General features: G+C 51.1%; 4 protein-coding genes across 7 annotated transcripts in view; 3 read left to right on the forward strand and 1 right to left on the reverse strand.

Annotated features, from left to right (window-relative positions):
- The window catches only part of PPP2R5D (protein phosphatase 2 regulatory subunit B'delta), a 28790-nt gene extending 18148 nt beyond the window's left edge, over nucleotides 1-10642 (forward strand). Inside the window, exons 3-16 of the mRNA XM_007972523.3 lie at nucleotides 4411-4627; nucleotides 4859-5058; nucleotides 5144-5254; nucleotides 5363-5455; nucleotides 5892-6022; nucleotides 6156-6215; nucleotides 6322-6430; nucleotides 6652-6705; nucleotides 7019-7189; nucleotides 7287-7414; nucleotides 8767-8868; nucleotides 8963-9035; nucleotides 9182-9298; nucleotides 9450-10642. Of these exons, the coding sequence (XP_007970714.3) occupies nucleotides 4411-4627; nucleotides 4859-5058; nucleotides 5144-5254; nucleotides 5363-5455; nucleotides 5892-6022; nucleotides 6156-6215; nucleotides 6322-6430; nucleotides 6652-6705; nucleotides 7019-7189; nucleotides 7287-7414; nucleotides 8767-8868; nucleotides 8963-9035; nucleotides 9182-9298; nucleotides 9450-9587 (1704 nt within the window). The 3' untranslated portion in view covers nucleotides 9588-10642. The remainder of the gene's footprint in view (nucleotides 1-4410; nucleotides 4628-4858; nucleotides 5059-5143; nucleotides 5255-5362; nucleotides 5456-5891; nucleotides 6023-6155; nucleotides 6216-6321; nucleotides 6431-6651; nucleotides 6706-7018; nucleotides 7190-7286; nucleotides 7415-8766; nucleotides 8869-8962; nucleotides 9036-9181; nucleotides 9299-9449) is intronic.
- On the reverse strand, nucleotides 10527-12281 carry MEA1 (male-enhanced antigen 1). 2 transcript variants are annotated; one of them, XM_007972525.2, is made up of 4 exons: nucleotides 12196-12281; nucleotides 11415-11692; nucleotides 11226-11328; nucleotides 10527-10921 (listed from the first exon to the last, which is right to left on the reverse strand). In XM_007972525.2, exons 2-4 carry the CDS (start codon nucleotides 11679-11681, stop codon nucleotides 10770-10772), a joined length of 522 nt encoding a protein of 173 aa, XP_007970716.1. In that variant the 5' UTR covers nucleotides 11682-11692; nucleotides 12196-12281; the 3' UTR covers nucleotides 10527-10769. The 2 variants fall into 2 exon arrangements, with proteins under 2 accessions (XP_007970716.1, XP_007970715.1); XM_007972524.3 differs by having other exon boundaries at nucleotides 12084-12244.
- Nucleotides 12282-12499: 218 nt separating this feature from the next.
- KLHDC3 (kelch domain containing 3) lies at nucleotides 12500-19629 on the forward strand. Of its 2 annotated transcripts, none has more exons than XM_007972521.3 (11): nucleotides 12500-12653; nucleotides 15438-15650; nucleotides 15824-16000; nucleotides 16158-16273; nucleotides 16452-16523; nucleotides 16650-16863; nucleotides 16940-17026; nucleotides 17170-17278; nucleotides 17396-17469; nucleotides 17596-17674; nucleotides 19004-19629. In XM_007972521.3, exons 2-11 carry the CDS (start codon nucleotides 15497-15499, stop codon nucleotides 19068-19070), a joined length of 1149 nt encoding a protein of 382 aa, XP_007970712.1. In that variant the 5' UTR covers nucleotides 12500-12653; nucleotides 15438-15496; the 3' UTR covers nucleotides 19071-19629. The 2 variants fall into 2 exon arrangements, with proteins under 2 accessions (XP_007970712.1, XP_007970711.1); XM_007972520.3 differs by having other exon boundaries at nucleotides 12501-12645.
- A 314-nt stretch (nucleotides 19630-19943) lies between these two features.
- On the forward strand, nucleotides 19944-27596 carry RRP36 (ribosomal RNA processing 36). Of its 2 annotated transcripts, none has more exons than XM_007972522.3 (7): nucleotides 19944-20111; nucleotides 22693-22840; nucleotides 22973-23039; nucleotides 23738-23842; nucleotides 24933-25007; nucleotides 25105-25222; nucleotides 27086-27596. In XM_007972522.3, the coding sequence occupies exons 1-7, from the start codon at nucleotides 19988-19990 to the stop codon at nucleotides 27220-27222; spliced, it is 774 nt and encodes a 257-aa protein (XP_007970713.3). In that variant the 5' UTR covers nucleotides 19944-19987; the 3' UTR covers nucleotides 27223-27596. The 2 variants fall into 2 exon arrangements, with proteins under 2 accessions (XP_007970713.3, XP_037862032.1); XM_038006104.2 differs by lacking the exon at nucleotides 19944-20111 and adding an exon at nucleotides 20282-20398.
- Nucleotides 27597-27865: the final 269 nt, after the last annotated feature.

The following is a 27865-nucleotide window of genomic DNA, read 5'->3' on the forward strand; positions in this document are numbered from 1 at the left end:
CTGTTCATCTCTATCCTTACTATAGTGCTATAAGGTAGGTACGGTTGTCATCCCATTTTATAGATGAGAAAACTGAGGCACAGGCTCTCTGGATATTACTCAGCTAATAAGTGGCAGAGTGAGGATTGAACCCAGGCAGGCAGTCTGGCCCAAGCTGTTATTGAGCACCAGGCTCCACAGATAAGGGTTTGGTTGGGTATTTTTTTTTTTTTATTCAGAGTCTCACCCTGTCACCCAGGCTGGGGTGCAATGGTGTGATCTCAACTCACTGCATCCTCTGCCTCCCGAGTTCAAGCGATTCTCCTGCCCCAGCCTCCCGAGTAGCTGAGATTACAGGCATGTGCCACCACGCCAGCTAATTTTTTGTATCTTTAGTAGAGACAGGGTTTCATCATGTTGGCCAGGCTGATCTCAAACTCCTGACCTTGTATTCCGCCCGCCTCTGCCTCTCAAATGCTGGGATTACAGATGTGAGCCACCGCGCCCGGCCTAGTTGTTCTTAAGGCAGGGAAATGAAGGCCCGAAGCAGGGGAGAGTCTGGATACACACCAAGTGCTGACCCCCAACCTGCTTTTCTCCTACTACCACTCTCCCCCACCCTAAGGTGTGACTCATCTGCCATATGTAGAAAGGGAGACCGAAGACTCCAGATGCCTTGCCATGTCCAACACACGGGACCCACAGGCTGGACCCAGTGCTCCTCTCCTGTTCTCTCATCCCTAGATAGGTGACAAGTCCATATCATTGTTTTTATAAAAAATTCAGAGGATGCAGTTAATAACATTTCTGTCTTCCTCTCCTCCCCCATCCCAGAGGATTTCAAGTTCTTCTATTAGGCCAAGAGGTCACCTTTCCCCCGTATGGTGAAGGCACACAGCTGGACATGGCCTCTGCCTGGTCCTGTTGTAGTCTCTGGTTGGGGGCAAGGGCTGTCCTGTGGCTTAGCTTCTCTCCTCTCCCAACAGGGGGCTGCCTGGACAGTCCAGGAGTACCTGTGGGCAGACAGCCCTGCAAATACCTATGTTTAGAATTCTGAAAATGGACTTCATGGGGCTGTAACACCTGTGTCTGGGAGCTGTACCTTTAAAAAGGGATAGCTTTTAGGCTAGGCACGGTGGCTCACACCTGTAATCCCAACACTTTGGGAGGCCGAGGCAGGTGGATTAGTTGAGGTCAGGAGTTCAAGACCAGCCTGGTCAACATGGAGAAACCCCATCTCTACAAAACATACAAAAAGTAGTTGGCATGGTTGCGGGTGCCTATAATCCCAGCTACTCGGGAGACTAAGACAGGAGAATCACGTGAACCTTGGAGGTGCAGGTTGCAGTGAGCCAACATTGTGCCACTGCACTGCAGCCTGGATGACAGAGCGAGACTCCATCTCAAAAATAAATAAATACATAAAATAAAAAGGATAGCTTTTAAAAATTAGCTGCATTTCTCCAATTATAAAAGCAGTATCATAGTACACAATGGAAGTAAGGCAGAAGAAAAGCAGTGTCAACTTGTAGAAAATTTAGAAATGCAGAAGTAATCTAATTCTACTACAGGAGATAGTCATTAACACAGTGGTGGACTTGGGCTTGTTCTTACCCTTTCTGAACCTCGTTTTTGGTTCTGTGCATGTGTTTTAATGTGAGCTCATTTTGCGTATCTAGTTTTGTACTGTATTTATTTTTTGATGTATTTATTTATTTATTTTTTGATACGGAGTCTCGCTGTCTCCCAGGCTGGAGTGCAGTGGCGCGATCTTGGCTCACTGCAAGCTCCGCCTCTGAGGTTCATGCCACTCTCCTGCCTCAGCCTCCCGAGTAGCTGGGACTACAGGTGCCGGCCACCACGCCCGGCTAATTTTTTGTATTTTTAGTAGAGACAGGCTTTCACCATGTTAGCCAGGATGGTCTCGATCTCCTGACCTGGTGATCTGCCCGCCTCAGCCTCCCAAAGTGCTGGGATTACAGGCGTGAGCCACTGCACCTGGCCTATGTATTTATTTTTTGAAGACAGAGTCTCGCTCTGTCACCCAGGCTGGAGCTGGAGTGCAGTGGCGTGAGCTCAGCTCACTGCAACATCCACCTCCTGGGTTCAAGCAATTCTCTTGCCTCAGGCTTAAGCTGGGTCTACAGGCACCCACCGCCACGCCCGCCTAATTTTTTGTACTTTAGTAGAGACGGGGTTTCACTGTGTTGCCCAGGCTGGTCTCAAACTCCTGAGGTCAGGCAATCCACCTGCCTTGGCCTCCCAAAGTGCTGGGATTACAGGCGTTAGCCACCGCGCCCGGCCTTGTACTGTCGTTATTTAAGTTAGCATAGGAAGCAATTTTCTGTCATTGTGTAGTTTTAGACCTTTTGTTTTATTTCCAAATTTTATAAGTATGAAAACACATACATTGTTCAGAAAGTCAGATAGTACTACTATTGGGGTTGGAATGCAACTCTTAGCTCTTTCCTCATTAGATTCCTTTAGATTTTCACATTACATTATTTTCCTACTTTAGATTCCTTTAGATTTTCACATTAGATTCTTTTCCTACTTTTTTTTTTTTTTTTGAGATTTAGACATTATCTATTGACTTTCTACCATGGAAAATAAGTCCTCATCATTCTTATGCCTTTCTGCAGACGTTTCCCTTCCTCCAAAAATACCACCATTTTGGGCAAATTACTATGAATATGAAAATATTTTTTACAATGAAACTATGTATTACATAGTTTTTTCTTTTCTTTCTTTTTTTTTTTTTTTTGGAGACAGAGTCTCACTCACTCTGTCACCCAGGCTGGAGTGAAATGGCGCAATCTTGGCTCACTGCAACCTCCACCCGCCAGGTTCAAGCAATTCTGTCTCAGCCTCCCGAGTAGCTGGGATTACAGGCACCCGCCACCACACCCGGCTAATTTTGTATTTTTAGTAAGAGATAGGGTTTCACCTTGTTGGCCTGGCTGGTCCGGAACTCCTGACCTCAAGTGTTCCGACCCACCTTGACCTCAAGTCCTGACCCACCTTGGCCACCCAAAGTGTTGGGATTACAGGCGTAAGCCACTGCACCTGGTTCATAGTTTTCATAAATATAATATTAACTCCTGATATTACATTTGTTCATTTTCTGTTATAAATGAGGTTGTTAAAAGTATTTGTGCACAAAGCTTTTTTTTTTTTTTGGCCTGGCTCCCTCTGCCTCCTCCACAGCTTTTTTTTCTTTTTTTTAAATTTATGATTTTTATTAAGCTAAATTTCTAATAGTTAAGTATTAAGACATGGGAATGAATTTCTTTCTTTTACTTATTTAAATTTGAAAATTTTTATTTTTAGAGACAGGGTGTTGTTTTGTTGTTCAGGCTGGAGTGCAGTTGGTGCGATCATAGCTCACAGCAGACTTGAACTCCTGGGGGCAAAAGGGATCCTCCAACCTTGAGTGGCTGGAACTGCAGGCATGTGCCACCACACCTGGCTAATTTAAAAACATTTTTTTAGAGATGGGGTCTTGCTATGTTGCTCAGGCTGGTTTCAAACTTCTGGCTTCAAGTGATCCTTCTGCCTTGGCTTCCCAAAGTGTTGGGATTACAGGCGTGAGCCACCATGCCTGGCCTTTCTTTTACTTTTTTTTTTTTTTTTTTTTTTTTGAGACGAAGTCTCGCTCTTGTCCCCCAGCCTGGAGTGCAATGGCATGATCTCAGCTCACTACAACCTCCACCTCCCGGGTTCATGCGATTCTCCTGCCTCAGCCTCCCGAATAGCTGGGATTACAGGCGCCTGCCACCACACCCCGCTAATTTTTGTATTTTTAGTAGAGATGGGGTTTCAACATGTTGGCCAGGCTGGTCTTGAACTCCTGACCTCAGGTGATCCACCCGCCTTGGCCTCCCAAAGTGCTGGGATTACAGGTGTGAGCCACCACACCTGTGATTGAAGACTGTCACACATTCAGTAAAGGATCTTAAGTATACTGCTCAATAAATTTTAGGTATGTATCTGCCATGCACCACCTTGCAGGTCCAGTCAAGATGCAGGATGTTTACATTACTCAGAAGGCTCCTCATGTCTCTTCTTATTCCTCATGTGTCTTCTTAGCAATACCCACCCCGTTTCCCCTGGCAACATAATCACTTTTCTGACTTCTGTCACCATCAATCCATCAGTTAGCTTTACCTGTTCATGAACTGGAATGAACGTTTTGAAGGCTCTTGATGCACAGGCAGTGGGCATCTCTTTGGGAGATGTGACTTCTTGACTGCTCCCTGCCAGGGCTACAGCACAGTTATCTCTGTAAACCTGGCCTTAGCTCCTTCAGGACAGGAGACAGCTGCTCACTGCCCAGGCCTGTGCAGGCATAAACGGACTGGGGGATGGCCAGGCCCAGGGTGGGAGGCATATCTTGGGAAGTAGATTTCAACAGGTGACTTGTTTGACCAGGCCCAGCCGCAGCCCCAGCCCCAGCCCCAGCCCCAAGCCCAGTCTCAGCCACCATCGTCCAACAAGCGTCCCAGCAATAGCACGCCGCCCCCCACGCAGCTCAGCAAAATCAAGTACTCAGGGGGGCCCCAGATTGTCAAGAAGGAGCGACGGCAAAGCTCCTCCCGCTTCAACCTCAGCAAGAATCGAGAGCTGCAGAAGCTTCCTGCCCTGAAAGGTACTTTGCAACTGGTCACAGGGGTTGTTGTACCAGGTCTAGGGGGCATTGGGAGTTGGTGGAATGGAAGTTTTGGGGTATTTGGGGGGGAAGGGAGTTCCAGAGAATGTGGGAAGGGGGTGCCAGGGAGCAGGATGGTGGCAGGGTGGGTTAAGGGAAAGCCCTTGAAGGCAAGCAGGGCATCGCAGTGAAGGACTACAGAGGAGAACCTGACTGCTGGGGCCCCCACAGATTCGCCAACCCAGGAGCGGGAGGAGCTGTTTATCCAGAAGCTACGCCAGTGCTGTGTCCTCTTTGACTTCGTGTCAGACCCACTCAGTGACCTCAAATTCAAGGAGGTGAAGCGGGCAGGACTCAACGAGATGGTGGAGTACATCACCCATAGCCGTGATGTTGTCACTGAGGCCATTTACCCTGAGGCTGTCACCATGGTGGGCACAGGGAAAGGACACAGGGGGAACTGGCGGGGGGCTCTGGAGAAGCCCAGGTGGAGCTCTAACTGACCCTACCCCTCAGTTTTCAGTGAACCTCTTCCGGACGCTGCCACCTTCATCGAATCCCACAGGGGCTGAGTTTGACCCAGAAGAAGATGAGCCCACCCTGGAAGCTGCTTGGCCACATCTCCAGGTACCAGGGCAAGGGGGGCAGGTTGGCCCTGGCTGCAGGGAGTGGGGCAGTTGGAGGCCTGCAAGTCCTTGGGAACATCCCCTTAGTGGTGTGCCTTTTCCCCTATAGCTCGTGTATGAGTTCTTCTTACGTTTCCTTGAGTCTCCTGATTTCCAGCCAAACATAGCCAAGAAGTACATCGACCAGAAGTTTGTACTTGCTGTGAGTCCCTGAGTTCCTGTCCTTGCCTTCTCTTTCCATTCCATGCCCCACTCATCTGTCTCCCAGTGGCTCTTTCCCCTTATGCTGAATATATTGGGTTTCATCCATGTCTGGTATGAGGAGGCTATAAAGGGTTAAAAAACAAACAAAGAAACAAACAAAAAACCCTACTCTGGCCTTAAGAAACTAACAGCATAATGGTAGGAAACAAAAGCAACAGAGTACCTCTCTCTAGTCAGTACTGAGGCATCACTTTGGAAGTCTCAGTACAAATACAATAGAATCAGCAATACAATAGCATCACTCTGCTTTCTAAGACTTGCTGGCCCCCATTCCAGGGGACCTCTGCATTTCCCCTGGCAGGACCTATGTCACGGGGGCCCCACCTTCCCTGGCTGCTGCCTCACTGGCTGCTTTCCCTCCCTCATGCCCCTAGCTCCTAGACCTATTTGACAGTGAGGATCCTCGAGAGCGGGACTTCCTCAAGACCATTTTGCACCGCATCTATGGCAAGTTTTTGGGGCTCCGGGCTTATATCCGTAGGCAGATCAACCACATCTTCTACAGGTGAGGCCAGGAGCCCAGGCTTAGGAGCAAAGCATTCTGCTACTGAGGTGGGGTGGGAGCAGGGAGGTGGGGGGACTGTACAGAATGCTGGAGGGACATCAGGGGTTGTCAAGAGCCATTTTTCTTCCCTCAGGTTCATCTATGAGACAGAGCATCACAACGGGATTGCTGAGCTCCTGGAGATCTTGGGCAGGTGAGAGGCTGGGTGGGGGCACAGATGCCTGAAAAAGGTTGGGAGGATTGGTGCACTGAACTTGGATCTGACCCTTTGGTCCTAACAAATGTCCCTTAATTCCTAGCATCATCAATGGCTTTGCCCTGCCCCTTAAAGAAGAGCACAAGATGTTCCTCATCCGTGTCCTGCTTCCCCTTCACAAGGTCAAGTCCCTGAGTGTCTACCACCCTCAGGTGAGCTGCCTTCCTCTTGATAATGTCCAACTCAGGCAGCAGAGAAAAGAGTGGGCAGGAAGGTGTTCCAGCTGGGATAGGGGAAGCATAGGGAGCAGGGGGGATAATTCCTTCCCTCCACCTCCCTCCCCTTCCCTTCTGGGATCTTGCTTCTATCACTGACTTCTCTGAGAACTTCTAGGACCTACACCTCACCTCCTTTCTACCTCACACTTTTGCAGCTGGCATACTGTGTGGTACAATTCCTGGAGAAGGAGAGCAGTCTGACTGAGCCGGTAATTCCCCTTCTGGGCCCCAAGGCCCACCTCTTACTGTCGTCAGCATCACTTGCCAGTCTGTACCTACTGGGGGTGCCATAAGGGGGTGCTCAGGAGGGCTGTGACCTGACTGGTAACATGGTTTCCTCTCTGAAGGGGAAGCGAAACCTATATACACCTAGGAAACAGATCTAAGGCAAAGAAACCGGCAGCTGGCTGAGATTACCCAAACTGTGCCCACCAGGGTGGGGGAGAGATCAGGTAGGAAAACTTTCTGGAGACCTAGGCAGGTGCAAAGAATTTTCATCCCCATGCCTTCCTTGTCTCCCAGGTAATTGTGGGACTTCTCAAGTTTTGGCCTAAGACCCACAGCCCCAAGGAGGTGATGTTCTTGAATGAGCTGGAGGAGATTCTGGACGTCATTGAACCTTCCGAGTTCAGCAAAGTGATGGAACCCCTCTTCCGCCAGCTGGCCAAGTGTGTCTCTAGCCCCCATTTCCAGGTGAGACTCCAACCCAGCACATCCCAACCCCTGCCAGAAACTGAGAAGGTCTTGAGTGAAACGGGCAGCACCCACCGAGTCCGCCTCTTTCCACCAGGTGGCAGAGCGTGCTCTCTATTACTGGAACAATGAGTACATCATGAGCCTGATAAGTGACAATGCTGCCCGAGTCCTCCCCATCATGTTCCCTGCACTCTACAGGAACTCCAAGAGCCACTGGAACAAGTAAGGCGCTGGGGTGGGGCTGGGTGGTGGGGATCCAGTTTGGGAAACTTTGAGGGTATGGAAGAACTAAAGAGCCAGGGGTCTCACCTGGTCACCCAGCAAGTGGGGCTGATGTCCCCTACATATTGATAGGACCTTGAGGGGCTGACTGGAGCAAAAAAAAGCCTGCATACCAAGATCTCTGTGATACCAAACAGCAGGGCAGCGGCCTGTGTTATACCACTCCTTGGGGTCAGCTATTTTGCAGGTCCTATCACAGCTTTGGAGATGTAATTCTATGCAGTGAGAAGCTGATGTGACCCTCTTTGAGAGTCTGTGTAAAGAATCCCAGGGTTTTAGGCCAGGCACGGTGGCTCACGCCTGTAATCCCAGCACTTTGGGAGGCTGGTGAGGTGGGTGGATCACGAGGTCAGGAGTTTGAGACCAGCCTGCCCAACATAGTGAAACTCCCATCTCTACTAAAAATACAAAAATTAGCTGGACGTAGTGGCAGATGCCTGTAGTCCTAGTTACTTGGGAGACTGAGGCAAGAGAATCACTTGAACCTGGGAGGTGGAGGTTGTAGTGAGCAGATCATGCCATTGCACTCCAGCCTGGGCAGCAGAGTGAGACTCCGTCTTAAAAAAAAAAAAAGGCCGGGCGCGGTGGCTCAAGCCTGTAATCCCAGCACTTTGGGAGGCCGAGACGGGCGGATCACGAGGTCAGGAGATCGAGACCATCCTGGCTAACCCGGTGAAACCCCGTCTCTACTAAAAAATACAAAAAACTAGCCGGGCGAGGTGGCGGGCGCCTGTAGTCCCAGCTACTCGGGAGGCTGAGGCAGGAGAATGGCGTAAACCCGGGAGGCGGAGCTTGCAGTGAGCTGAGATCCGGCCACTGCACTCCAGCCTGGGCGACAGAGCGAGACTCCGTCTCAAAAAAAAAAAAAAAAAAAAAAAAAAAAAGAAACTCTCAGGGTTTTGAAAAGACTTTTCTGCTAAAAGCAAGCACACTGTGGTGCAGATGCAGTCTGTCATGCTGCATCTACATGCCCATCATGCTGCTGGGAGGCCATTAGTGTGGGTTAGAGAGTGGGAAAGGATGGGAGGTAGGCAGGGGTGAGGGAAGGATGGGGTGAAGAGCATGGGGTGAGGGAAGGATGGACACGTGGACCAATATTTGTGAAGACCATGAAATGCCAGTCTCAAACCAGGTGATTTGGCCAGAGCTCTCTTCTGATACTGCATAGAGGTTTGTGAACTGGACATAGTAAACGACAAAGCTCTTAGCAGAGATACCCCTGTGAGAGAACAAATTGAGTTCCTTGCACTAAGGGCAGGCTCTGGCCTACTCATCTTTCTTCCTGGTGGTAGGACAATCCATGGACTGATCTACAATGCCCTGAAGCTGTTTATGGAAATGAATCAGAAGCTGTTTGATGACTGCACACAACAATACAAGGCAGAGAAGCAGAAGTGAGTATCTCTCTCCCCGGGAGACTTTCATCTTCTACCACCAGCTCACTGTGTTTCTCTCAAGCCCAGACCCAATCCTACTTTTGCTCCTCAGGGGCCGGTTCCGAATGAAGGAAAGGGAAGAGATGTGGCAAAAAATTGAGGAGCTGGCCCGGCTTAATCCCCAGGTGAGGTTTTCCTGCCACTGCTGTGAACCGAGGGGCCAGCCCATCTTAAGCTGGGGGAGAGTTTGTTAGGGGAGGAATATGGGGCACACAGGCCTCCAAGCCTCTGAAGTGGCTCTCACCACTTGTCCATGTCTCCTCTCACCCAGTATCCCATGTTCCGAGCTCCTCCACCACTGCCCCCTGTGTATTCGATGGAGACAGAGACCCCCACAGCTGAGGACATCCAGCTTCTGAAGAGGACTGTGGAGACTGAGGCTGTGCAGGTGGGAGGGCAGTGTAGCGGGGTGGAGCAGAAATAATAGTTCTGGAAGGGAGAGGAGACGGAAACAGCACAGCCAAAGAATAAGGGGAGGAAACAATAGAATTCACTGGGAATTGGTCACCGTTCCTCTCCTTGTCCCTATTCACACACAGATGCTAAAAGACATCAAGAAGGAGAAAGTGCTGCTGCGGAGGAAGTCGGAGCTGCCCCAGGACGTGTACACCATCAAGGCACTGGAGGCGCACAAGCGGGCGGAAGAGTTTCTAACTGCCAGCCAGGAGGCTCTCTGACCCCTCACATTCCTACCACAGGGCCACAGCCCACTCAGCCCTGGGACACTGCCCCGGCCCTCCACACTCTGCTCCCTACTGGCTGACTTGGGGGAAGGCAGCGCCTCTCTAGCTACTCCAGGGAGGGGGATGCGGGCACTTGAAGCAGGGACACCCACAGAGCGGTCCCTCTTCTCCCCAAAAGGTGTTCATGCCTCCCTGTGGCTAGTACAGGCTGAGCACTAAGATGCTTAGTGCTCAGACAACCTGGGGATGCCTGTCCCTTACCTGCTCCTCACCCACAGCTACCTGAGGCTGCTCTGAGAAGTACACACAGGAATACATATGCTCCTCTATTCTTCCCTTCATCCTCATTTGAACGCCAGGTGTCTCCCCTCCTCTCTCTCCCCTGCAGAGGCACGTAGGGAACAGCGGAGATTATTCTCACCAAAGTTATGTCAAGCCCCATTGGCCCCTGGAGTAGCTGGAGGGAAGCCAACCCCCTGCAGCACAAACAGGCCCCCCAGCCGCAGCCGTGTGCTGGCAGATAGGGTTGTATTATTTTTTCTTACCCCATGCCTGACCAAGGGAGGTCAAAAGGAGAAAAGTATAGGCTGTGGACAATAACTGATGAATATAGGGCCCAGATGGACCAAGTGGGGCCGGAGAGGGATGAACAAACACCCTACCCCATGCCCTGTCTTTGGTGAGCAGCAGCCCTGGGGTCACAGACATGGAAGGGACCACCTGGGGCTGACTGCTTTTCTGTGCTGTTGGTTCCCAAAACTATAAAGAAGGAAGCAGGGAGCGGTGCCCCAAGCATGGCTCCTGCCAACACCTATTTATTTCCTTGTTTGTGCTATGCTGGGCAGGCCTTTCTCTTGTCCCTTGTAGGTACCTTGGAGGGGCCAGGGGCTGAGGAGGGCTGGACCCAGGTTCCAGGGGCGCAGGCAGTGCGGCTTTTGGCTGTGTACATAGGGTGCTTTATTCTCCACAGAGTGATACATGCTAAGGTGGGTTGGGCTTGGGCCGATGTCCCCATATGTACAGAACTGAATAAAGTGGGTCTCTGAGAAGTCTGATGTGCCTTGATGTGGAAAGGGAGATGGGGAAGATGGAAATGGACGTTACAACCAGGGATGTGTTCAGTCCTGTGCTGGTTCTGGCCTGGAATGTAGGAAGATAAGGCAGCTCTCACTGTGGTCACTTCCAAGCAGGGGATGCCTGCCGGGCTTGGAGGGCTTTCTGTACCACATCTTCCCACTGGGCATCCGATATCTCCCGAGCCCAGGCAGGAACCCCTGGCGCAGGCAGGCTTACTCCAGCCATCGTCCTTTTCACCAGCTCTACATGTTCTGAAATCAGAGCCAGAGGCCAGTCAGGTATAGAAATAATGGGACCAGCTCCCCTCCCCAATCCCTGAATCAACCCAGAGCCCTTGGGCTGGTAGGGTCACCAAATCCATCTTGTTACTTCAAGGCAAGCCTGCCCATCCCCAAAGCTAGCAGAAGAGCATTTCACTTGGACTCTGAAGTCTACAAAATCTTAGTTTACAAACTATCTTTTTAGGATAGGGTCTTCCTCTTGAACTTCCTTCTACTGACTCATGCCAGTTCATTTCCTTAGTAATTATTCTAGAATGAAAGAATGATCTTTTACCTGGGTCCATGGGAATAGAGCTGTGGTTGTTCAACGCTGTAGCTCCCTCCTCATCTTCATCTTCACTCTCTAATGGTGGGTCTGGCAAATGAAGCCCCAGGGCCTGCAAAGCCAGAGAAGACTGTTTGGGTCCAGGCTTTCAGGGAGTCCAGCTTCACCTGTTGAGGAACCATCCCTCCTCCACCCTACCTGGATTCGATCCTGGATGTCAGCAACTACATCTCCATCCCCCACTGGTGCCAGTTCCACCTCCTCTGGTTCAGGATCTTGGTTCAGGGGCTGGTAGGAGTAGCCAGCTGGGCCCGACCCCGTTTCCTCCTGCTCTTCCTCAGGCTCCTCACTGCTCCAATCCCCAGTGCCTTCTGAAGGGCCCTGATGTGGTCCCAGTTCCTCAGTCTGATTGGGGAAGATACGCTCAGGGCCCATGGTGTCTCCCCCTAGAACTACTGTTGCCATCCGGGTAGGGGCTGCAAGAACAGGAAGGCGGCAGGACAGGGATTGGATGAAACCAGGCCCATGTTCATCCTTTCATCATCTCTTTGTGGACTCCTGTGTGCAAAATAACTAGCTCCTCCCCAAGGCTCCTGCATCCTCCACCCCTCCGCCCCGCTTCCAGCCTGTCGTTCCTCCCCCTTAGTCGGGGCTCTTATCTTGAACCAGGCCCCATCCGCCTTGCTCCGCCACTTCCTAATTAAACGCCCAACCGGAGGCCCTGCCACCTCCTAAAAGACACCCCTTCCAGAATCCCGGCTCCCCCGCCACGCCTCCCCCGCGACTTGGGAACTCTGGGTCATCAGAGTCCCCTAAACAGGGCGTACCCGCCCCCTTCTCCCCTCTCCTAGAGGTCCCCCCCTGTACCGCCTGACAGATGCCCTTCAGGCCCCATGGGCTCCTCTCAAATGGCCCCAGCTGCGGCGTCCCCCACCCGCCCCCATCCGAATCCCGTCGCCGGTGTTTCCGCGCGCCTCACCCGCTCAGAGCCCGTGGCCTCTACTTCCGGCGGGGCAGGACGTGCAGAGGTGCCTAGTCCTCCAGCCCCGCCCCATGCCCATGATTGACACTGGCGAGGACGAGGAGTCCCCCCCACTTGCCCCGCCTCCGTCATGCCCAGCCCAGAAAACAAAGGACTGCATTACCCAGTGGCCTCCTCGGTCTTGACACATATTTGCACATGCGCAGAATCTCTCCTGCGCCCTTGCCCACTCCTCAGCCCTCTCGTCTCTCAGGAAACGTGTGGACTACAAGTCCCGGAATGCCTCGGGGACTTAGCTACTGCACGTGCGCGCACAGCTGCCCGCCGGAAGAATCGAGCTTGGCTGTGTTTATCTCGTTGGGGACTAAGGCGTCGGTTGGCGCGCAACGGGTTCTAGGCTGCAGGCAGCGCGAGGACCCGCGGCCCCGCCCCGGCTCGGCCTGGCAGGTAGCCTGGTATGAGTGGAAGGGCAAGGAAGAATTAGGGGGCTGAGGACGCGCTGTCTAGAGCTGGAGTGGCGGGGGAGGGGCCTGAGAGTGATGAGGTGGGGGTGGGGAGGGAGCTAGGGGGATGATGGGAAAGGAGAGTGTTAATGGGGAAAGCGGGTCTAGGTGAGGATGGCCAGGAGATGGGTAGGAGAGACCTGGTGTCTGGAGGAAGCAATGAAGGAAATGGGAAGGAAGACTGGGCTATGAAAACAGGGAAGCTGAGCATAGTGGAAGGGGAGGGGTGACTGGCGTGGTGGGCTAGAGGAGGCCGGAATGTCTGGAAGAAGACAGGGATAGAGTCATATGCAGGGAGGGATATCCGTGGTCAGGGCATGTTAATTTTTCTTTCCTTAGTGGAGGTGGGAAAATGGAGGGCTGTTGGGTGGAGCTTGGAATGGTAGGAGAAGGAAAAATGAGAAAACTGCAAAGCTCTCACGAGATCGAGAAGGGCGAGAAATGGGGAATAAAAAATGCAAGAGACCAGGCGGGTAGATATATTAAGGGAATAGAAGAAGCTTGAAAATGCTTGGTGGTGATGGAGGATTGGGGAGACCCAGGGATAAGAGGAGCCCCTGAGAGCCTGGGGGCTTGTTCTCCTTGAATTTGAGTTGTTCTTATGGCAGAGAAACTAAAAATTTTTTCTCCACCTTTGGCTGGAATTGCTTCTCTTCTCCTGTGCATATTTTACTTTACCTTGACATATCTGAAGGGAAGAATAGAGGATATAAGGAAGGATGGAAGATTTCCATTCTTAAGCCCATCGACCTCCTAACAATTTCCACAAGCCCAGACCCAAGATATTTTGGAGAGCAGGAGTAATGAAGTGAGAGTAGCTTCCTGCTGGGGCTATTTCAGGATGGGCCCCATGGCTATTTAAAGCTTGGGGTGTGGAGTTGGGGGAGGTTGGGTGGGTGGGACTAGCAAGCCAGCTGAAAGCCATGTCTCTTTCCTGCAAGGGGCCTCCCTTATTAGAGCTGTTTTTGTGCCTGAGGTTTTGCCTGGCCCTTTCCTCTGCCAGGGCTTCTTAAACAGGGAGCAGATGATGATCCACCCAAACTCAGGAGATGCCTGCCAGCAAAAGCATTGTCACTTGCAAGGATTTGCCTGAAAAAAACCTCAGATGTACCCAGGTGTACCTGCCACTAGGTTGACTGGTTGTGTTTAAGAGACCGTGACCGGCTGGGCGCGGTGGCTCACGCCTGTAATCCCAGCAGTTTGGAAGACCAAGGCGGGCGGATCACCTGAGGTCAGGAGTTTGAGACCAGCCTGGCCAACATGATGAAACCCTGTCTCTACTAAAAATACAAAAATTAGCCGGGTGTGGTGGCAGTCACCTGTAATCCCAGCTACTCAGGAGACTGAGGCAGGAGAATCCCTTGAACTCGGGAAGTGGAGGTTGCAGTGAGTCAAGATTGCGCCATTGCACTCCAGCCTAGGGACAAGAGTGATACTTCATCTCAAAAAAAAAAAAAAAAGACCATGACCTCTCATGCTCGATCTTTCTCTTGTCCTGCCCAAGGGCATTTTTTGCCTCCCTTCCCCTTTTTCTTTTTTTTTTTTTTTTTTTGAGACAGAATCTCGCTCGTCTCGCTCTGTTGCCAGGCTGGAGTGCAGTGGTGCGATCTGGGCTGACTCCAACCTTCGCCTCCCAAGTTCAAGCAATTCTGCCTCAGACTCCTGAGTAGCTGGGACTACAGGCGCGCGCCACCGTGCCCAACTAATTTTTGTATTTTTAGTGGAGCCGGGTTTCACCATGTTGGCCAGGATAGTCTCCATCTCTTGACCTCGTGATCCACCTGCCTCGGCCTCTCAAGGTGCTGGGATTACAGGCGTGAGCCACCGTGCCCAGCCCCTTCCCCTTTCCATTGCACACTCCCACCTCTATCCGCCTTTCAGGAGCCCAAGTTGTGGAAGACCTTGTTCCCTCTTTTCTACTGGAAATGGCTTGTTCTCTACCACAGTAGCAGGGATGGGGAAGTGGCAGGAGGAGAAAACCCTTCCCTCTATCCCCATCCCCCAAGCCTAAGCATACACATACCTTTCTGGCTTAAGTCCTGGCAGCATACCAGGCACAGCTGTCAAAGGAACTCCTTGTGCCTGTGGGGGGCCCTGGGTGACCCCAATGACAACAACTCAGCTTGACAAGAGCTCCCTGTGAGGGGCTAACCAACCACGGTAACATGGAGGTCCCTTCCTGGATCAGTCCCGCCCTATCTTGGGTAGGGGGATTGTTCTACTCTAAAAGCCTGAAAGCTTTTCTGCTTTGAGGCACTCATGCCAGCTTTCGATGGACTGTCTCAGGCTGGCTGGGCTATTAATAGCTGTGAGTATTTTGAGATCCCTTTCCCCACCTTAAAGAACACAGATTCTTAGAGAGGTGGCAGTAAGCAGAGCAGAGACAAGAGAATATACCATTTGGGAAGGGGCTTCAAGTTTGTGCCAAGCCAGGGACAGAGTGGAGCCTCCACGAGTAGGTGGTGACCATAATCAGCAGATTCTGAGCTGGCAATCAAGTGGGGGTGGCCCCACCCTTCACTGTTGGAGAACATTGGGCCAGGGCTAGCTCCCTGACCTCGGCAGCTCCCTTGGGGCAGGGCCAGCCACCTGAGCTGTGACTAGTGTCCCTGTGGAGGGGTAGTGTGGGAGGGCCACCAGGGTGACACTTGGAGGCAAAGGCTGGTTCTGGGCAGAGTCACAGTGAGCTGGGCAGAAGCCTTGCCTGAGGATCCTGTGGCCCCAATTTGTGTGCAGGTAGCAGAGGCAGCAGGCCGTGCCGGGGGGGCATGTTGCTGTAACCAGTGGTCCAGGGGATGTTACGGTGGACAGTGCACCTGGAGGGCGGGCCCCGCAGGGTGAACCATGCTGCAGTGGCTGTCGGGCATCGGGTATACTCCTTCGGGGGTTACTGCTCTGGTGAAGACTATGAGACGCTGCGTCAGATAGATGTGCACATTTTCAATGCAGGTAAGCCAGTGCTGGGGCTGTCCCTGAGTCCCCACATCAGGGTGGGAAACAGGCTGCTGATGAGGTTTGACTGTGGTCTCTGGGACCAAGGGGATTGGGGACAAACATCTGGTTTGGGAAAGGTGGACAGCCTGGAGGGAAGTTCCCAGGGCTGAGCAGAGCTGTGCCCACAGTGTCCTTGCGTTGGACAAAGCTGCCCCCCGTGAAGTCTGCCATCCGCGGGCAAGCTCCTGTCGTACCCTACATGCGCTATGGACACTCAACCGTCCTCATTGATGACACAGTCCTCCTTTGGGGCGGGCGGAATGACACCGAAGGGGCCTGCAATGTGCTGTATGCCTTTGACGTCAGTGAGTATGGATCTCAGAGAGCCTATGTCCTTCTAGATGTTGCCTCAGTTGCCTGAGAAAGGTTTGGGTTGGGGGTCTTGGGGAGTAGAGTACCCCAGAGCTCAGGAGGGAGTGTCGTAGAGGGTGCTTAGTTGAGCCATTTTCTCATCTCCTTCAGATACTCACAAGTGGTTCACACCCCGAGTGTCAGGGACAGTTCCTGGGGCCCGGGATGGACATTCGGCCTGTGTCCTAGGCAAGATCATGTACATTTTCGGGGGCTACGAGCAGCAGGTAGGTCTGGGAATAAACTAAGAGGTTTAGGGTGGGACTGAGAAAGAGGGGAAGGGCAATTTTGGATAGTGAAATGGGAGGCTTTGGCTTGTTTGCACAAGTTTTGAGGGGAGGGATGGAGGGTCAGAGAGTGACCGTTGGCTCCCTCTTTTCTTCCTCCTTTTCTCTTCCTACTCAGGCGGACTGCTTTTCCAATGACATTCACAAGCTAGATACCAGCACCATGACATGGACTCTTATCTGTACAAAGGTCTGCTCTTTCTTTTTTCTCCCAAATCCCCACCCTCCGTTGAAGAAATGATAGGAAGCTCAGTCAGAGCAGATCCTCTTCCAGCCTTTGTTCTGACCCCTCCACCATCTCTCTGCCTCTGCCCAGGGCAACCCTGCACGCTGGAGGGACTTCCACTCAGCCACAATGCTGGGAAGTCACATGTATGTCTTTGGGGGCCGTGCCGACCGCTTTGGGCCATTCCATTCCAACAATGAGATTTACTGCAACCGCATTCGAGTCTTTGACACCAGAACTGAGGCTTGGCTGGACTGTCCCCCGACTCCAGTGCTGCCTGAGGGGCGCCGGAGCCACTCGGCCTGTGAGTGTTTGTTACTTCCCTGTGGAGTTCCCTTCCTGCCCTCTTCACACTCTTGATGTTTTCTCTCTCCTTCCAGTTGGCTACAATGGGGAGCTGTACATCTTTGGTGGCTATAATGCAAGGCTGAACCGGCACTTCCATGACCTCTGGAAGTTTAATCCTGGTAAAGAGCACTGCGTTTAGGGCAGGAACAAGGAGCAATTGAGGTGGGAGGAAAAGAAAATAATCCTGAGGAGGTGAGGGATGGGGGTGGGGAAGATACCTGGACTAGGCAGGTATTGAACTTCCATATAAATTTCTCTTCAGTGTCCTTTACCTGGAAAAAGATTGAACCGAAGGGGAAGGGGCCATGTCCCCGCCGGCGCCAGTGCTGCTGTATTGTTGGTGACAAGATTGTCCTCTTTGGGGGTACCAGGTTAGAAAGAGAGGGAAGGGCTCAGGGAAGTGACCAGTGGGAGAGTGGGAGGTATTTGAAAAGGGGGTCTCATGGGTAGTTTTTGTCCTACTTTCATCTCTCTTTTGATCCTGACAGTCCATCTCCTGAGGAAGGCCTGGGAGATGAATTTGACCTTATAGATCATTCTGACTTACACATTTTGGACTTTAGTAAGTATAGTTACTTATTCCTGAATTGCTCCTGCCATCAAGGTCCCTGTCTTTGGGTGGTGATATCCAGGACTGGACCCTTTCCTCACCTTTGACCATCTCTTTTCCATAACTTCTCCCTTAAAGGCCCTAGTCTGAAGACTCTGTGCAAACTGGCCGTGATTCAATATAACCTAGACCAGTCCTGTTTGCCTCATGACATCAGGTACAGTGAGTGGCTGGAAGGGAGGGATTGGGTGAGCGTGAGTGAGCAGCACAGGTGTGACCTGATTAGCTTGGTCTCAGTATGGAGGAGACAGACATTATTGTTCTGCTGGAGATGTAGTGTACTTGTGCGAAATGAGATGGAAGGAGGTGAATTGACAGCCATCATATAAAACTGTCAGCAGAATAAATTATATGAAAAAAAAATCCACCTCAACAGCGTCACTTTCTGAGACCTAAGCTTATACAGTTATTTTTGTGAACATGCTGAGAACTGATTAAATCTTAGAACCTAGCTGCAGAGTAAAGACAAGTTTAGGAGCCTCTGGATCACATTGGTTCCAGAAGATCTGGCTGCTTCCCTTTGAATTTAATTCTTAGGTTCCAATTAACCACCAGATGTTACTTTATATATAATTTTTCAGGTTCAAGTTAACCACCAGATGTTACTTTGTATATAATTTTTCCTGTCTGGGTCATTCTGAGATACTTCCTCTCTTTGTATCAGTTCAGTTTAACTCTTGCTGGCTGGGCATTGGGCCTCACACCTGTAATCCCATCACTTTGGGAGGTTGAGGTGGGCGAATCACTTGAGGTCAGGAGTTCGAGACCAGCCTGGCCAACATGGTGAAGCCCTGTCTCTACTAAAAATACAAAAATTAGCTGGGTGTGGTGGCAGCCACCAGTAGTCCCACCTACTTGGGAGGTTGAGGCAAGAGAATTGCTTGAACCCGGGAGGCGGGGGTTGCAGTGAGTCGAGATTGTGCCACTGCACCACTGTACTCCAGCCTGGGTGACAAAACGAGACTCTCAAAAAAAAAAAAAATAAATAATAATAATAATAACATGGTCTAATGGGTGGGGAAGGCCTCAGGAAGGATAGGAGTGCTGAGTCAGAGCCTTAAAAGGATGGGAGTTGAGAGCAAAAATGGGTATTCCTGGTGGAGGTGAGGCATTCCTGGTGAGGGTAAGGTGGAGGGGCTGTCTGGTTGGCTCTAAGCAAAGCAGGAAAGGCAGGTTGGGATGTTGACTGACATGTTTACACAGATCTCAGGTGCCTGGACACTAGAATATATATATATATATAAAAAAAAAAACCATAAACTGGAAATCCATATGAGCTTGGAGGTAGAGGAGTGTGTGGTGTTGGATTTGGTGGTGGGTGGGTTCTGATTGTTAAACCTAATAGGGCTGTTAAGTAAGAGATGGCTGTGGGTGGTTGAGCTTTAGGAAGTTGGAGGGACTGGTGTGTTTATAGCTTGGTTCAAGCATCCCTGGGCTTGGGCTGAGGGCCCCCTCTTCTTTCTGTCTGTTATTGTTGGCCTTCCAGGTGGGAGCTGAATGCCATGACCACCAACAGCAATATAAGTCGCCCCATCGTCTCCTCCCATGGGTAGGAGGAAGTTTCTGCCACCTCCCCTCCTGAGCCTGCTGTCATCTTCACTGCCCCTGCCCATCTGTCACCCACCTGCTCCTTTGACCCCTGGACTTGGTATACCTCCATGTGGAGTTGTTGGGCGAGAGGTGTTCTCTGTGCTGTGAATTCAGTGGGGAGCTGTAGCGGGGTGGGGGCCAGGTTCCTCCCCCCTTGGGCCGAGGGCCCCTTCCCCTTGGTGCTCTGTCCCCATCCACCTCCTTTCAGCTGCTCCTGGGCCTCAGCTCTGCCCAGGGCCAGCCAGGTTCTGTTGGGAAGGGAAGGGAATGGGGAGAAGGGAGAAGCAAGCAGTGTCTGAGCCTCAGGAGCTTCCCCCTCCCCCTTTGCCTATCCCGTCCCCCTGCTTGAGCCTTGAGCCTTGACTGGGAGCTGAAAGGAGTTGCAGCTGTTGGCATGAGACCTCCTTCTCCCCGTCTTGGGGAGGCGGGGACCAGCAGATAATCCCATCCTTCCTTGAGCTGTCGCTGTACCCTGAAGCTCAGCCAGCTCAGATTTTATAAAAATTAATTAAAACCTCCAAACATGTCGTGTGTTTTTGTGGAATACGGTGGAGAGGGCTGGAATTTGCAGTGGGGGCAGGGTGCTGAGGACAAGCACCCTGAGGTTCTGGCTTCTCAGCCAAGGGTATTAGGAAACCAAATGCCACCAAGGCCTGGCCCAAGCTTCTCGGGCTTGGAACCCAGCTCCCTGCGACTCGGGCAGAAGGTTGCGACAATCTCTCCAGAGTGGGCTATCCTTTGGGCCAGCTCCCTGGCCCCGCGCAGTCTATTTTCTGCCCAGTCGTCACTGGGAACGCCGGAAGAGGCGGGGCGGGGGTGGGGCGGAGGCTGCCGTGGGCGGAAGCGGCGCCTTTTGTCTTCCGAGCGCTACTGCACGCTGATGCCTGGAGCTAACCGCCGCGCCGCGGCCGGCGCCGGGGCCCGACCTACTCGCGGGGGCCGGGACCGTGAGGAGGACGGCGAGGGCCTGGAGCCTGGGGCCGCGGCCCGCGACTTACTGAGGGGTGAGGGCACGGGGCGGGGAGGGCTGGGGAGGAGAAGAGGACTCCCAGGCGGGGCCCCGAGCCTGCAGAGACCGTGCCAGTAAGACTGCCAAGTTCTCTGAGAGGCTGACGCTACGCTAGGGGCGCCCCCGGTGCAATGGAAAGTGGGGGTGAGAGGAATTGCTTCCGGGATTAGGACATCCTGAGAAGTTTCTTCACGGCAGGATGAGAGTTTTCGGCAATGGGGAACGTATGTGCAATAGTATGGAGGCAGAAAAAGGCATGGATGGCAGCTGAAGGCTTAGTAGGTCAGAATTCAGCAGATTCCGTGGACTTTGTTTTTTTAATTTTTTATATTTTTTATTTTTTTGCGACAAAGTCTTGCCCTGTCGCCCAGGCTGGAGTGTAGTTGCACCATGACGGCTCACTGCGGCCTCGAACTCCCGGGCCCAAGAGATCCTCCTACCTCAGCCTCCCGAGTAGCTGGGACTACAGGCGCGTCACCACGCCTGGATGGATGGTTTTATTTATTTATTTAATGTAGAGACAAGGTCTCACCATGTTACCAGGTGCCAGGGCTGGTCTCCAATTCCCGGGCTCAAGTGATCCACCCCTCTCAGCCTCCCAAGGATTACAGGCATGAGCTACTGGGCCCAGCAAATGCTGCAGGCTTTTTGTTAAGGCACAGTTCTAGCTGCTGGAGATACAGTTGTGAATGAAGTAGTCAAACACTCCTGTCCTGGCCGGGTGTGGTGGACGATCACACCTGTAATCCCAGCACCAGGGGAGACTGAAGCAGGAGGATCGCTTGAGCCCAGGAGTTCAAGACCAGCCTGGGCAACATAATGAGACTCCCCTTTTCTACTAAAAATAAAAAAATGTAGCCAGGGTGGTGGCCCACGTCTGTATTCCTAGCCACTGAGGAGGCTAAGGCATGAGAATAGTTTGAGCCCAGGAGGTCGAGGCTGCAATGAGCAATGATTAGGCCACTGCACTTCAGCCTGGGCAACAGAGCAAGACCTTTTTTCAAAATAAATAAAATTTAAGTCTGGGCGTGGCTCATGCCTGTAATCCCAGCACTGTGGGAGGCCGAGGTGGGTGGATCACAAGGTCAGAAGACCGAGACCATCTGGGCCAACATGGTGAAACCTGTCTCTATTAAAAATACAATAATCAGCTGGGCTTTGTGGCGCACCTTAGTCCCAGCTACTCAGGAGGCTGAGGCAGAAGAATCGCTTGAACCTGGGAGGTGGAGGTTGCACTGAGCTGAGATAGCGCCACTGCACTCCAGCCTGGTGACAGAGTGAGACTCCGGCTCAAAATAAATAACATTTGAGGCAGACAAGTAAATTATTACATTAAAAGGCAATAAAACACTGAATTATAGACTTTAAAGAACTAGATTTTGTGGAATATGAATTATAGCTCAATTTTTTTTAAGGTGATAGAGGATATGGAGAAAAAATAAAGCTGAGGAGAGGTTGCAATTTTTTTTTTCCAAGATAGAGTCTCGCTCTGTTGCCCAGGCTGGAGTGCAGTGACATGATATTGGCTCACTGTACCCTCCACCTCCCAGGTTCAAGCTCTTCTCCTGCCTCAGCCTCCCAAGTAGCTGGGATTATAGGCACCTGCCATCATGCCCGGCTAATTTTTGTATTTTTGTAGAGACGGGGTTTCACCATGTTGGCCAGGCTGGTCTTGAACTCCTGACCTCAGGTGATTGATCCGCCTTGGCCTCCCAGAGTGTGGGGATTACAGGTGTGAGCCACCGCACCTGGGTGAGGGGTTGCAGTTTTAAATAACTTAGAGAAGACCTCTTTGGGAAGGTGATTTGAATAAAGGCTTGAAGGAGCTGAGGGAGGAGCTGTACCTATGTACAGCTTCTAGGGGAAGTATACCAAGCAGAGCAACATGTGCAGAGGAACTGAGGTGGGAACACACTGCTAGGAGACACGTTGAGAGGAGTGAGAAGGAGATGAGTAGATGAATTTAGAGACATGACAGGGGCCAGGTCACTTGGGGGCTTCCAGGCCATTATTAAGGCACATGGCTTTTACTATGAGCAAAATGGAAGCCATTGGGGACTTTTGCCTATAGGAGTAACATGATCTGAAGTTTATGTGTGGGAGTGATAAGATCTGATTTTATTTTCAATGCCTCTCTCAGGCTGAATTGGGGCGCATAGCTTTGAGAGGAGTGAGACTGGCGGGTTGGGAGGCTAGAGCACTGATTGAGGTGAGAGATGCTGAGCGTATGGACCAGGACACTGGCAATGGTAACTGAGCAAGGGAGGCAGAGGCTCTTCTGGAGAAACCCGTGAATGAGTAAAAGAGAGTGGAAAAAGAAGGGACTATGGTTGGTCCACCTTTGACCTTACATATACACCTTCCTTAGCAAGATGAGGCCCCAAGTTGCTGAAAAAGTTGGAGAGTTAGGTGTCAGTTTAACACTATTACAGCCTCTACTGCCTAGGACTTGTAATAATGATTGGTCTGATGGGGTATTATAAAGGATTAGGTAGCTAAGGAATGGGGATGGGAAGATGTCTTTTCTGCAGTGGGACATGCTGAGCTGAGTTGTATGTCCCTCCCCACTTCCACAGGCACATCTAACATGTCATTTGAGGAACTGTTGGAATTGCAGAGCCAAGTGGGGACTAAGACGTACAAACAATTGGTAGCTGGAAACAGCCCTAAGAAACAAGGTTCTAGACCACCTATCCAAAATGCATGTGTTGCAGATAAGCACAGGTAAGCAAGGCTTGCCCTAGAAGTTGGAAGATAACTGGGACCTTGAATAGGTGTATGTTGTCTTGGGTGACAAGTGGGAAGTCTTTGACCAACACTGGAGTCCTTTTGACTTGGCCTTTAATTTCTCCATAGGCCTCTGGAAATGTCAGCCAAGATCCGAGTACCATTTTTACGTCAGGTTGTTCCCATCAGTAAAAAGGTAAGGAAGAAGGCCAGGCACGGTGGCTCATGCCTGTAATCCCAGCACTTTGGGAGGCCAAGGTGGGCAGATCACAAGGTCAGGAGTTCCAAGACCAGCATGACCAACACGGTCAAACCCCGTCTCTACTAAAAATACAAAAATTAGCTGGGCATGATGGTGTGCGCCTGTAGTCTCAGCTGCTTGGAAAGTTGAGGCACAAGAATCGCTTGAACCTGGGAGGTGGAGGTTGCAGTGAGCCAGGATCATGCCACTGCCTTAAACCCTGGGGGACAGAGTGAGACTCTGTCTCAAAAATAAAAATAAGAAAAAAAGAGGCCGGGCATGTTGGCTCATGCCTGTAATCCCAGCACTTTGGGAGGCTGAGGCGGGCAGATCATGAGGTCAGGAGATCGAGACCATCCTAGCTAACACGGTGAAACCCTTGTCTCTACTAAAAATACAAAAAACCTAGCCGGGCGTGGTGGCGGGTGCCTGTAGTCGCCGCTAGTCGGGAGGCCGAGGCAGGAGAATGGCGTGAACACGGGAGGCAGAGCTTGCAGTGAGCCGAGATCGTGCCACTGCACTCCAGCCTGGGCAACGGCGTCTCAAAAAACAAAAAAAAAAAAAAGAAAGGTGAGGAAGAGACAGGAAGCACTTTTTCTCAGTGAAAGGAGATTGAACAGTTGTGTATTATATTCTCTCTGTTCTCTCCAAAGGTAGCCCGGGACCCTCGCTTTGATGATCTGTCAGGGGAATATAATCCTGAGGTGTTTGACAAAACATATCAATTCTTGAATGACATCCGAGCGAAAGAGAAAGAGGTACACAGCTTGAGACTGGTTTCTGGGGAATTTTATGGGGTGGAAAACGAGGGCACGGGTTAGACAGTTGGGCAGGGGGAGCGGGAAGTGTAGTGGTGGGCAGATTTAACTTTCTCCAATTCAGTTCATATTCAAATCCTGGCTCATAAGTTTACTAGCTGTGTGACTATTGACATGTTACTTAATCTCTCTATGCTTTAGTTTTCTAATCATAAAAAATAAAATAATTACTGTCTCAGAGGCCAGGTGTGGTGGCTCAGCCTGTAAGTAATCCCAGCACTTGGGGAGACTTGAGGTGAGCAGATCATTTGAGGCTAGCAGTTCAAGACCAGCCTGGCCAACATGGTGAAACCCCGTCTCTAGTAAAAATACAAAAATTAGCCAAGTGTGGTGTTGCATGCCTATAGTCCCAGCTACTCGAGAGGCTGAGGCATGAGAATTGCTTGTGCCCTGGAGACAGAGGTTGCAATGAGGCAAGATCATGCCATTGCACTCCAACCTGGGTGACAGGGCAAGACTGTCTCCAAACAAACAAAGAAACAGACAAACAAGTAGTTACTGTCTTGGTGTTATCAGGTTAATATATGTGAACTTCTGGCCGGGTGCGGTGGCTCATGCCTGTAATCCCAGCACTTTGGGAGGCTGAGGCAGGTGAATCACGAGGTCAGGAGATTGAGACCATCCTGGCCAACATGGTGAAGGTAGTCTCTACTAAAATACAAAAGGAGGAGATCAAGACTATCCTGCTCAACAAAGTGATATTTAATCTCTACTAAAATACAAAAAAAAAATTAGCTGGGTGTGGTGGCGTGCGCCTGTAGTCCTAGCTACTCGAGAGGCTGAGGCAGGGGAATTGTTTGAACCCAGGAGGCGGAGGTTGCAGTGAGCCGAGATCGCACCACTGCACTCCAGCCTGGTGACAAAGCAAGACTCCGTCTCAAAAAAATAAAAAATATGTGTGTATATATACATATTTTTTTATATATATACACACACACATATATGTGAACTTCTTAGGATAATGCTTTACCTAAAATTTCAGCTAACATTTGCAGAATGCTAACCATGATATTCATTTTCCAATGGGGAGCTTGTGAAAAAACAGTTGAAGAAGCACCGTTCAGGAAAGGAGCATGAGAAACTGCAGCAACTGCTTCAGCGAATGGTGAGTGGGTAATAATCGTGGCGGGTAATGAAAGCAATTAAAGGTGGGGAGATATTCACAGTCCCTCCTATTCACACATCTCATCTTTGCTCCTTAGGAGCAGCAAGAAATGGCACAGCAGGAGCGAAAGCAACAGCAAGAGCTGCACCTGGCCCTGAAGCAAGAACGTCGGGCTCAGGCCCAGCAGGGCCATCGGCCATACTTCCTGAAGAAATGTGAGTTGGGCACAACTGTTGCTAACAGGGACAGGGGTGCGGGGCCCATGGTGGTAGAGTCCTGTGTTGGGGTGTCCCTGAGCCCCTTTAAGGAAGGCATGAAGGCTGGATCCCATGGTAACTTGGGAGGAAAGTAGAAATAGTAGGGAGTTGTTGTTTGTAACCGGTCTTGTATCCCTAATTAGATCATGGCAGGGATTGTCACCTTTATCTCTTGGTCTACACTCCCCACTTCCCAACCCCCCCCCACAGTGAATTTTATCTCTCAGTCTACATGTGCGCGCGTGCACACACACACAGTTTTATCTTTTGGTCTACACACACACAATCAGTTCTATCTCTTGGTCTACACCAGACACACACACACAGAGTCAGTTTTATCTCTTGGTCTACACTACACACACAGACACACACACACATGGGCCAGGCACATAGGTATTCATAGTTGGTTGAATTGAGTAGGACTGAGATCATATAAAAAGTCATCAGTTGGGCTGGGCACAGTGGCTCACACCTATAATTCCAGCACTTTGGGAGGCCAATGTGAGTGGGTCACGAGGTCAGGAGTTCGAGACCAGCCTGGGGGCCAACATGGTGAAACCCCATCTCTACTAAAGATACAAAAAAATTAGCTGGGCGTGGTGGCGCACACCTATAATCCAGCTACTCAGGAGGCTGAGGCAGGAGAATCACTTGAGCCTGGGAGGCGGAAGTTGCAGAGCCTAGATTACACCATTGTACTCCAGCCTGGGCAACAGGGCGAGACTCTGTCTCACAAAAAAATAATAATAATAAAAAAAAAAAAGTCGGCCGGGCGCAGTGACTCACGCCTGTGATCCCAGCACTTTGGGAGGCTGAGGCGGGCAGATCACGAGGTCAAGAGATTGAGACCATCCTGGCTAACATGGTGAAACCCTGTCTCTACTAAAAAATACAAAAAATTAGCTGGGTGTGGTGGCGGGTGCCTGTAGTCCCAGCTACTCGGCAGGGTGAGGCAGGAGAATGGCGTGAACCCGGGAGGCGGAGCTTGCAGTGGGCCGAGATCGCACTACTGCACTCCAGCCTGGACAACAGAGTGAGACTCTGTCTCAAAAAAAAAATAATAATAAATAAAATAAAAGTCACCAGTTGGGCCAGGCGCAGTGCCTCACACCTGTAATCCCAGCACTTTGGGAGGCCGAGGAGGGCGGATCACAAGGTCAGGAGTTCAAGACCAGCCTGGCAAACATGGTGAAACCCCGTCTCTACTAAAAATACAAAAACTAGCTAGGTGTGGTGCCATGCGTCTGTAATCCCAGCTATTCAGGAGGCTGAGGCCGGAGAATCGCTTGAACCTGGGAGGCGGAGATTGCAGTGAGCTGAAATTGTGCCACAGCACTCTAGCCTGGGCAACAGAGCAAGACTCCGTCTCAAAAAAAAAAAAAAAAAAGTCACCCGTTGGCCAGGCACAGTGGCTCACGCCTGTAATCCCAGCACTTTGGGAGGCCAAGGAGGGCGGATCACCTAAGGTCAGGAGTTCAAGACCAGCCTGGCCAACATGGCATAACTCTGTGTCTACTAAAAATGCAAAAAAATTAGTCGGATGTGGTGGTGCATGCCTGTAATCCCAGCTACTCCGGAGGCTGAGGCAGGAGAATCACTTGAACCCAGAAGACGGAGGTTGCAGTGAGCCGAGATTGTGTCACTGCACTCCAGCCTGGGTGACAGAGCAGGACTCCGTCTCAAAAAAAAGATAAAGGGGCACCAGTGAGCTTTAAAGAACTCATGTATCCCAGCATAATGGCTTGGAGTTACTGACCTGGTTTGGGAAAGAATAGGGGCTTCCTTGTTTGCTCACCACCTTTCATTCTGCCTGTCATTTAGCTGAGCAGCGCCAGTTGGCACTAGCTGAGAAGTTCAAGGAGCTGAAACGCAGCAAGAAATTGGAGAACTTCTTGAGTCGAAAGAGGCGACGAAATGCAGGCAAGGACAGGAGACATCTCCCTTTGAGCAAAGAGTAAGAAGGAACTATCCTCTGCTCTGCCACTGCCCCAGGGAGACATGAATCTGTGAGGACAGATTTGGCCGTGGCTGGTTTCCATTCAAGGGCAAGGATCATAGCTGCCCTTGAATCTCATTGCCTCAGAGAAGACTAGAGGGCTCTTGGACTATCCCTAGGGCTACACAAGAAGAATAGTTCAGCCTTCTGTCATGCCACACAGCCTCAGCTTGGATCTGGTTTGTTGTGTCCTTGTGTTCTTTCTCATCCTTGCCTTAAACCAGGGATTCTGATACCGAAGAAGAGGGGGTCAATGAAGACCATGGAGTCTGTTCATGACTCCCAGGGCTGGGACATTATGTAGGAGCCACTTCATAAACATTCTCTTTACTCATCTTTTTATTGTTTTTTTGTGGCCTTTTTGTGTGTGTGTTTTTTCCCCCCCGAAACAGAGTCTGCTTTGTCACCCAGGCTAGAGTGCAGTGGTGCAATCTTGGCTTACTGCAACCTCCACCTCCCAGGTTCAAGTGATTGTTGTGCCTCAGCCTCCCTGGTGGTATGTGCCTGTAATCCCAGCTACTCCGGAGGCTGAGGCAGGAGAATCACTTGAACCTGGGAGGCAGAGGTTGCTGTGAGCCAAAATCGTGCCACTACACTCCAGCCTG

This window comes from Chlorocebus sabaeus, chromosome 17 (assembly GCF_047675955.1).
Source record: "Chlorocebus sabaeus isolate Y175 chromosome 17, mChlSab1.0.hap1, whole genome shotgun sequence".
NCBI lineage: Eukaryota > Metazoa > Chordata > Mammalia > Primates > Cercopithecidae > Chlorocebus > Chlorocebus sabaeus.

What these genes read in the sequence shown, in the direction of transcription:
- MEA1 (XM_007972524.3), bottom strand. Translation starts at nt 12,111, where the DNA reads ATGGGGCCTGAAGGGCATCTGTCAGGCG. An exon ending in ACATCCAGGATCGAATCCAG is followed by an intron (nt 11,329 to 11,414) that starts GTAGGGTGGAGG and finishes CTGGCTTTGCAG; the next exon opens with GCCCTGGGGCTTCATTTGCC. An exon ending in CTCTATTCCCATGGACCCAG is followed by an intron (nt 10,922 to 11,225) that starts GTAAAAGATCAT and finishes CTCTGATTTCAG; the next exon opens with AACATGTAGAGCTGGTGAAA.
- RRP36 (XM_007972522.3), top strand. Translation starts at nt 19,988, where the DNA reads ATGCCTGGAGCTAACCGCCGCGCCGCGGCCGGCGCCGGGGCCCGACCT. An exon ending in TGTGTTGCAGATAAGCACAG is followed by an intron (nt 22,841 to 22,972) that starts GTAAGCAAGGCT and finishes ATTTCTCCATAG; the next exon opens with GCCTCTGGAAATGTCAGCCA. An exon ending in AGCAACTGCTTCAGCGAATG is followed by an intron (nt 25,008 to 25,104) that starts GTGAGTGGGTAA and finishes TTTGCTCCTTAG; the next exon opens with GAGCAGCAAGAAATGGCACA.
- KLHDC3 (XM_007972521.3), top strand. Translation starts at nt 15,497, where the DNA reads ATGTTACGGTGGACAGTGCACCTGGAGGGCGGGCCCCGCAGGGTGAAC. An exon ending in TCGGGGGCTACGAGCAGCAG is followed by an intron (nt 16,274 to 16,451) that starts GTAGGTCTGGGA and finishes CTTCCTACTCAG; the next exon opens with GCGGACTGCTTTTCCAATGA. An exon ending in GTCCTCTTTGGGGGTACCAG is followed by an intron (nt 17,279 to 17,395) that starts GTTAGAAAGAGA and finishes TGATCCTGACAG; the next exon opens with TCCATCTCCTGAGGAAGGCC.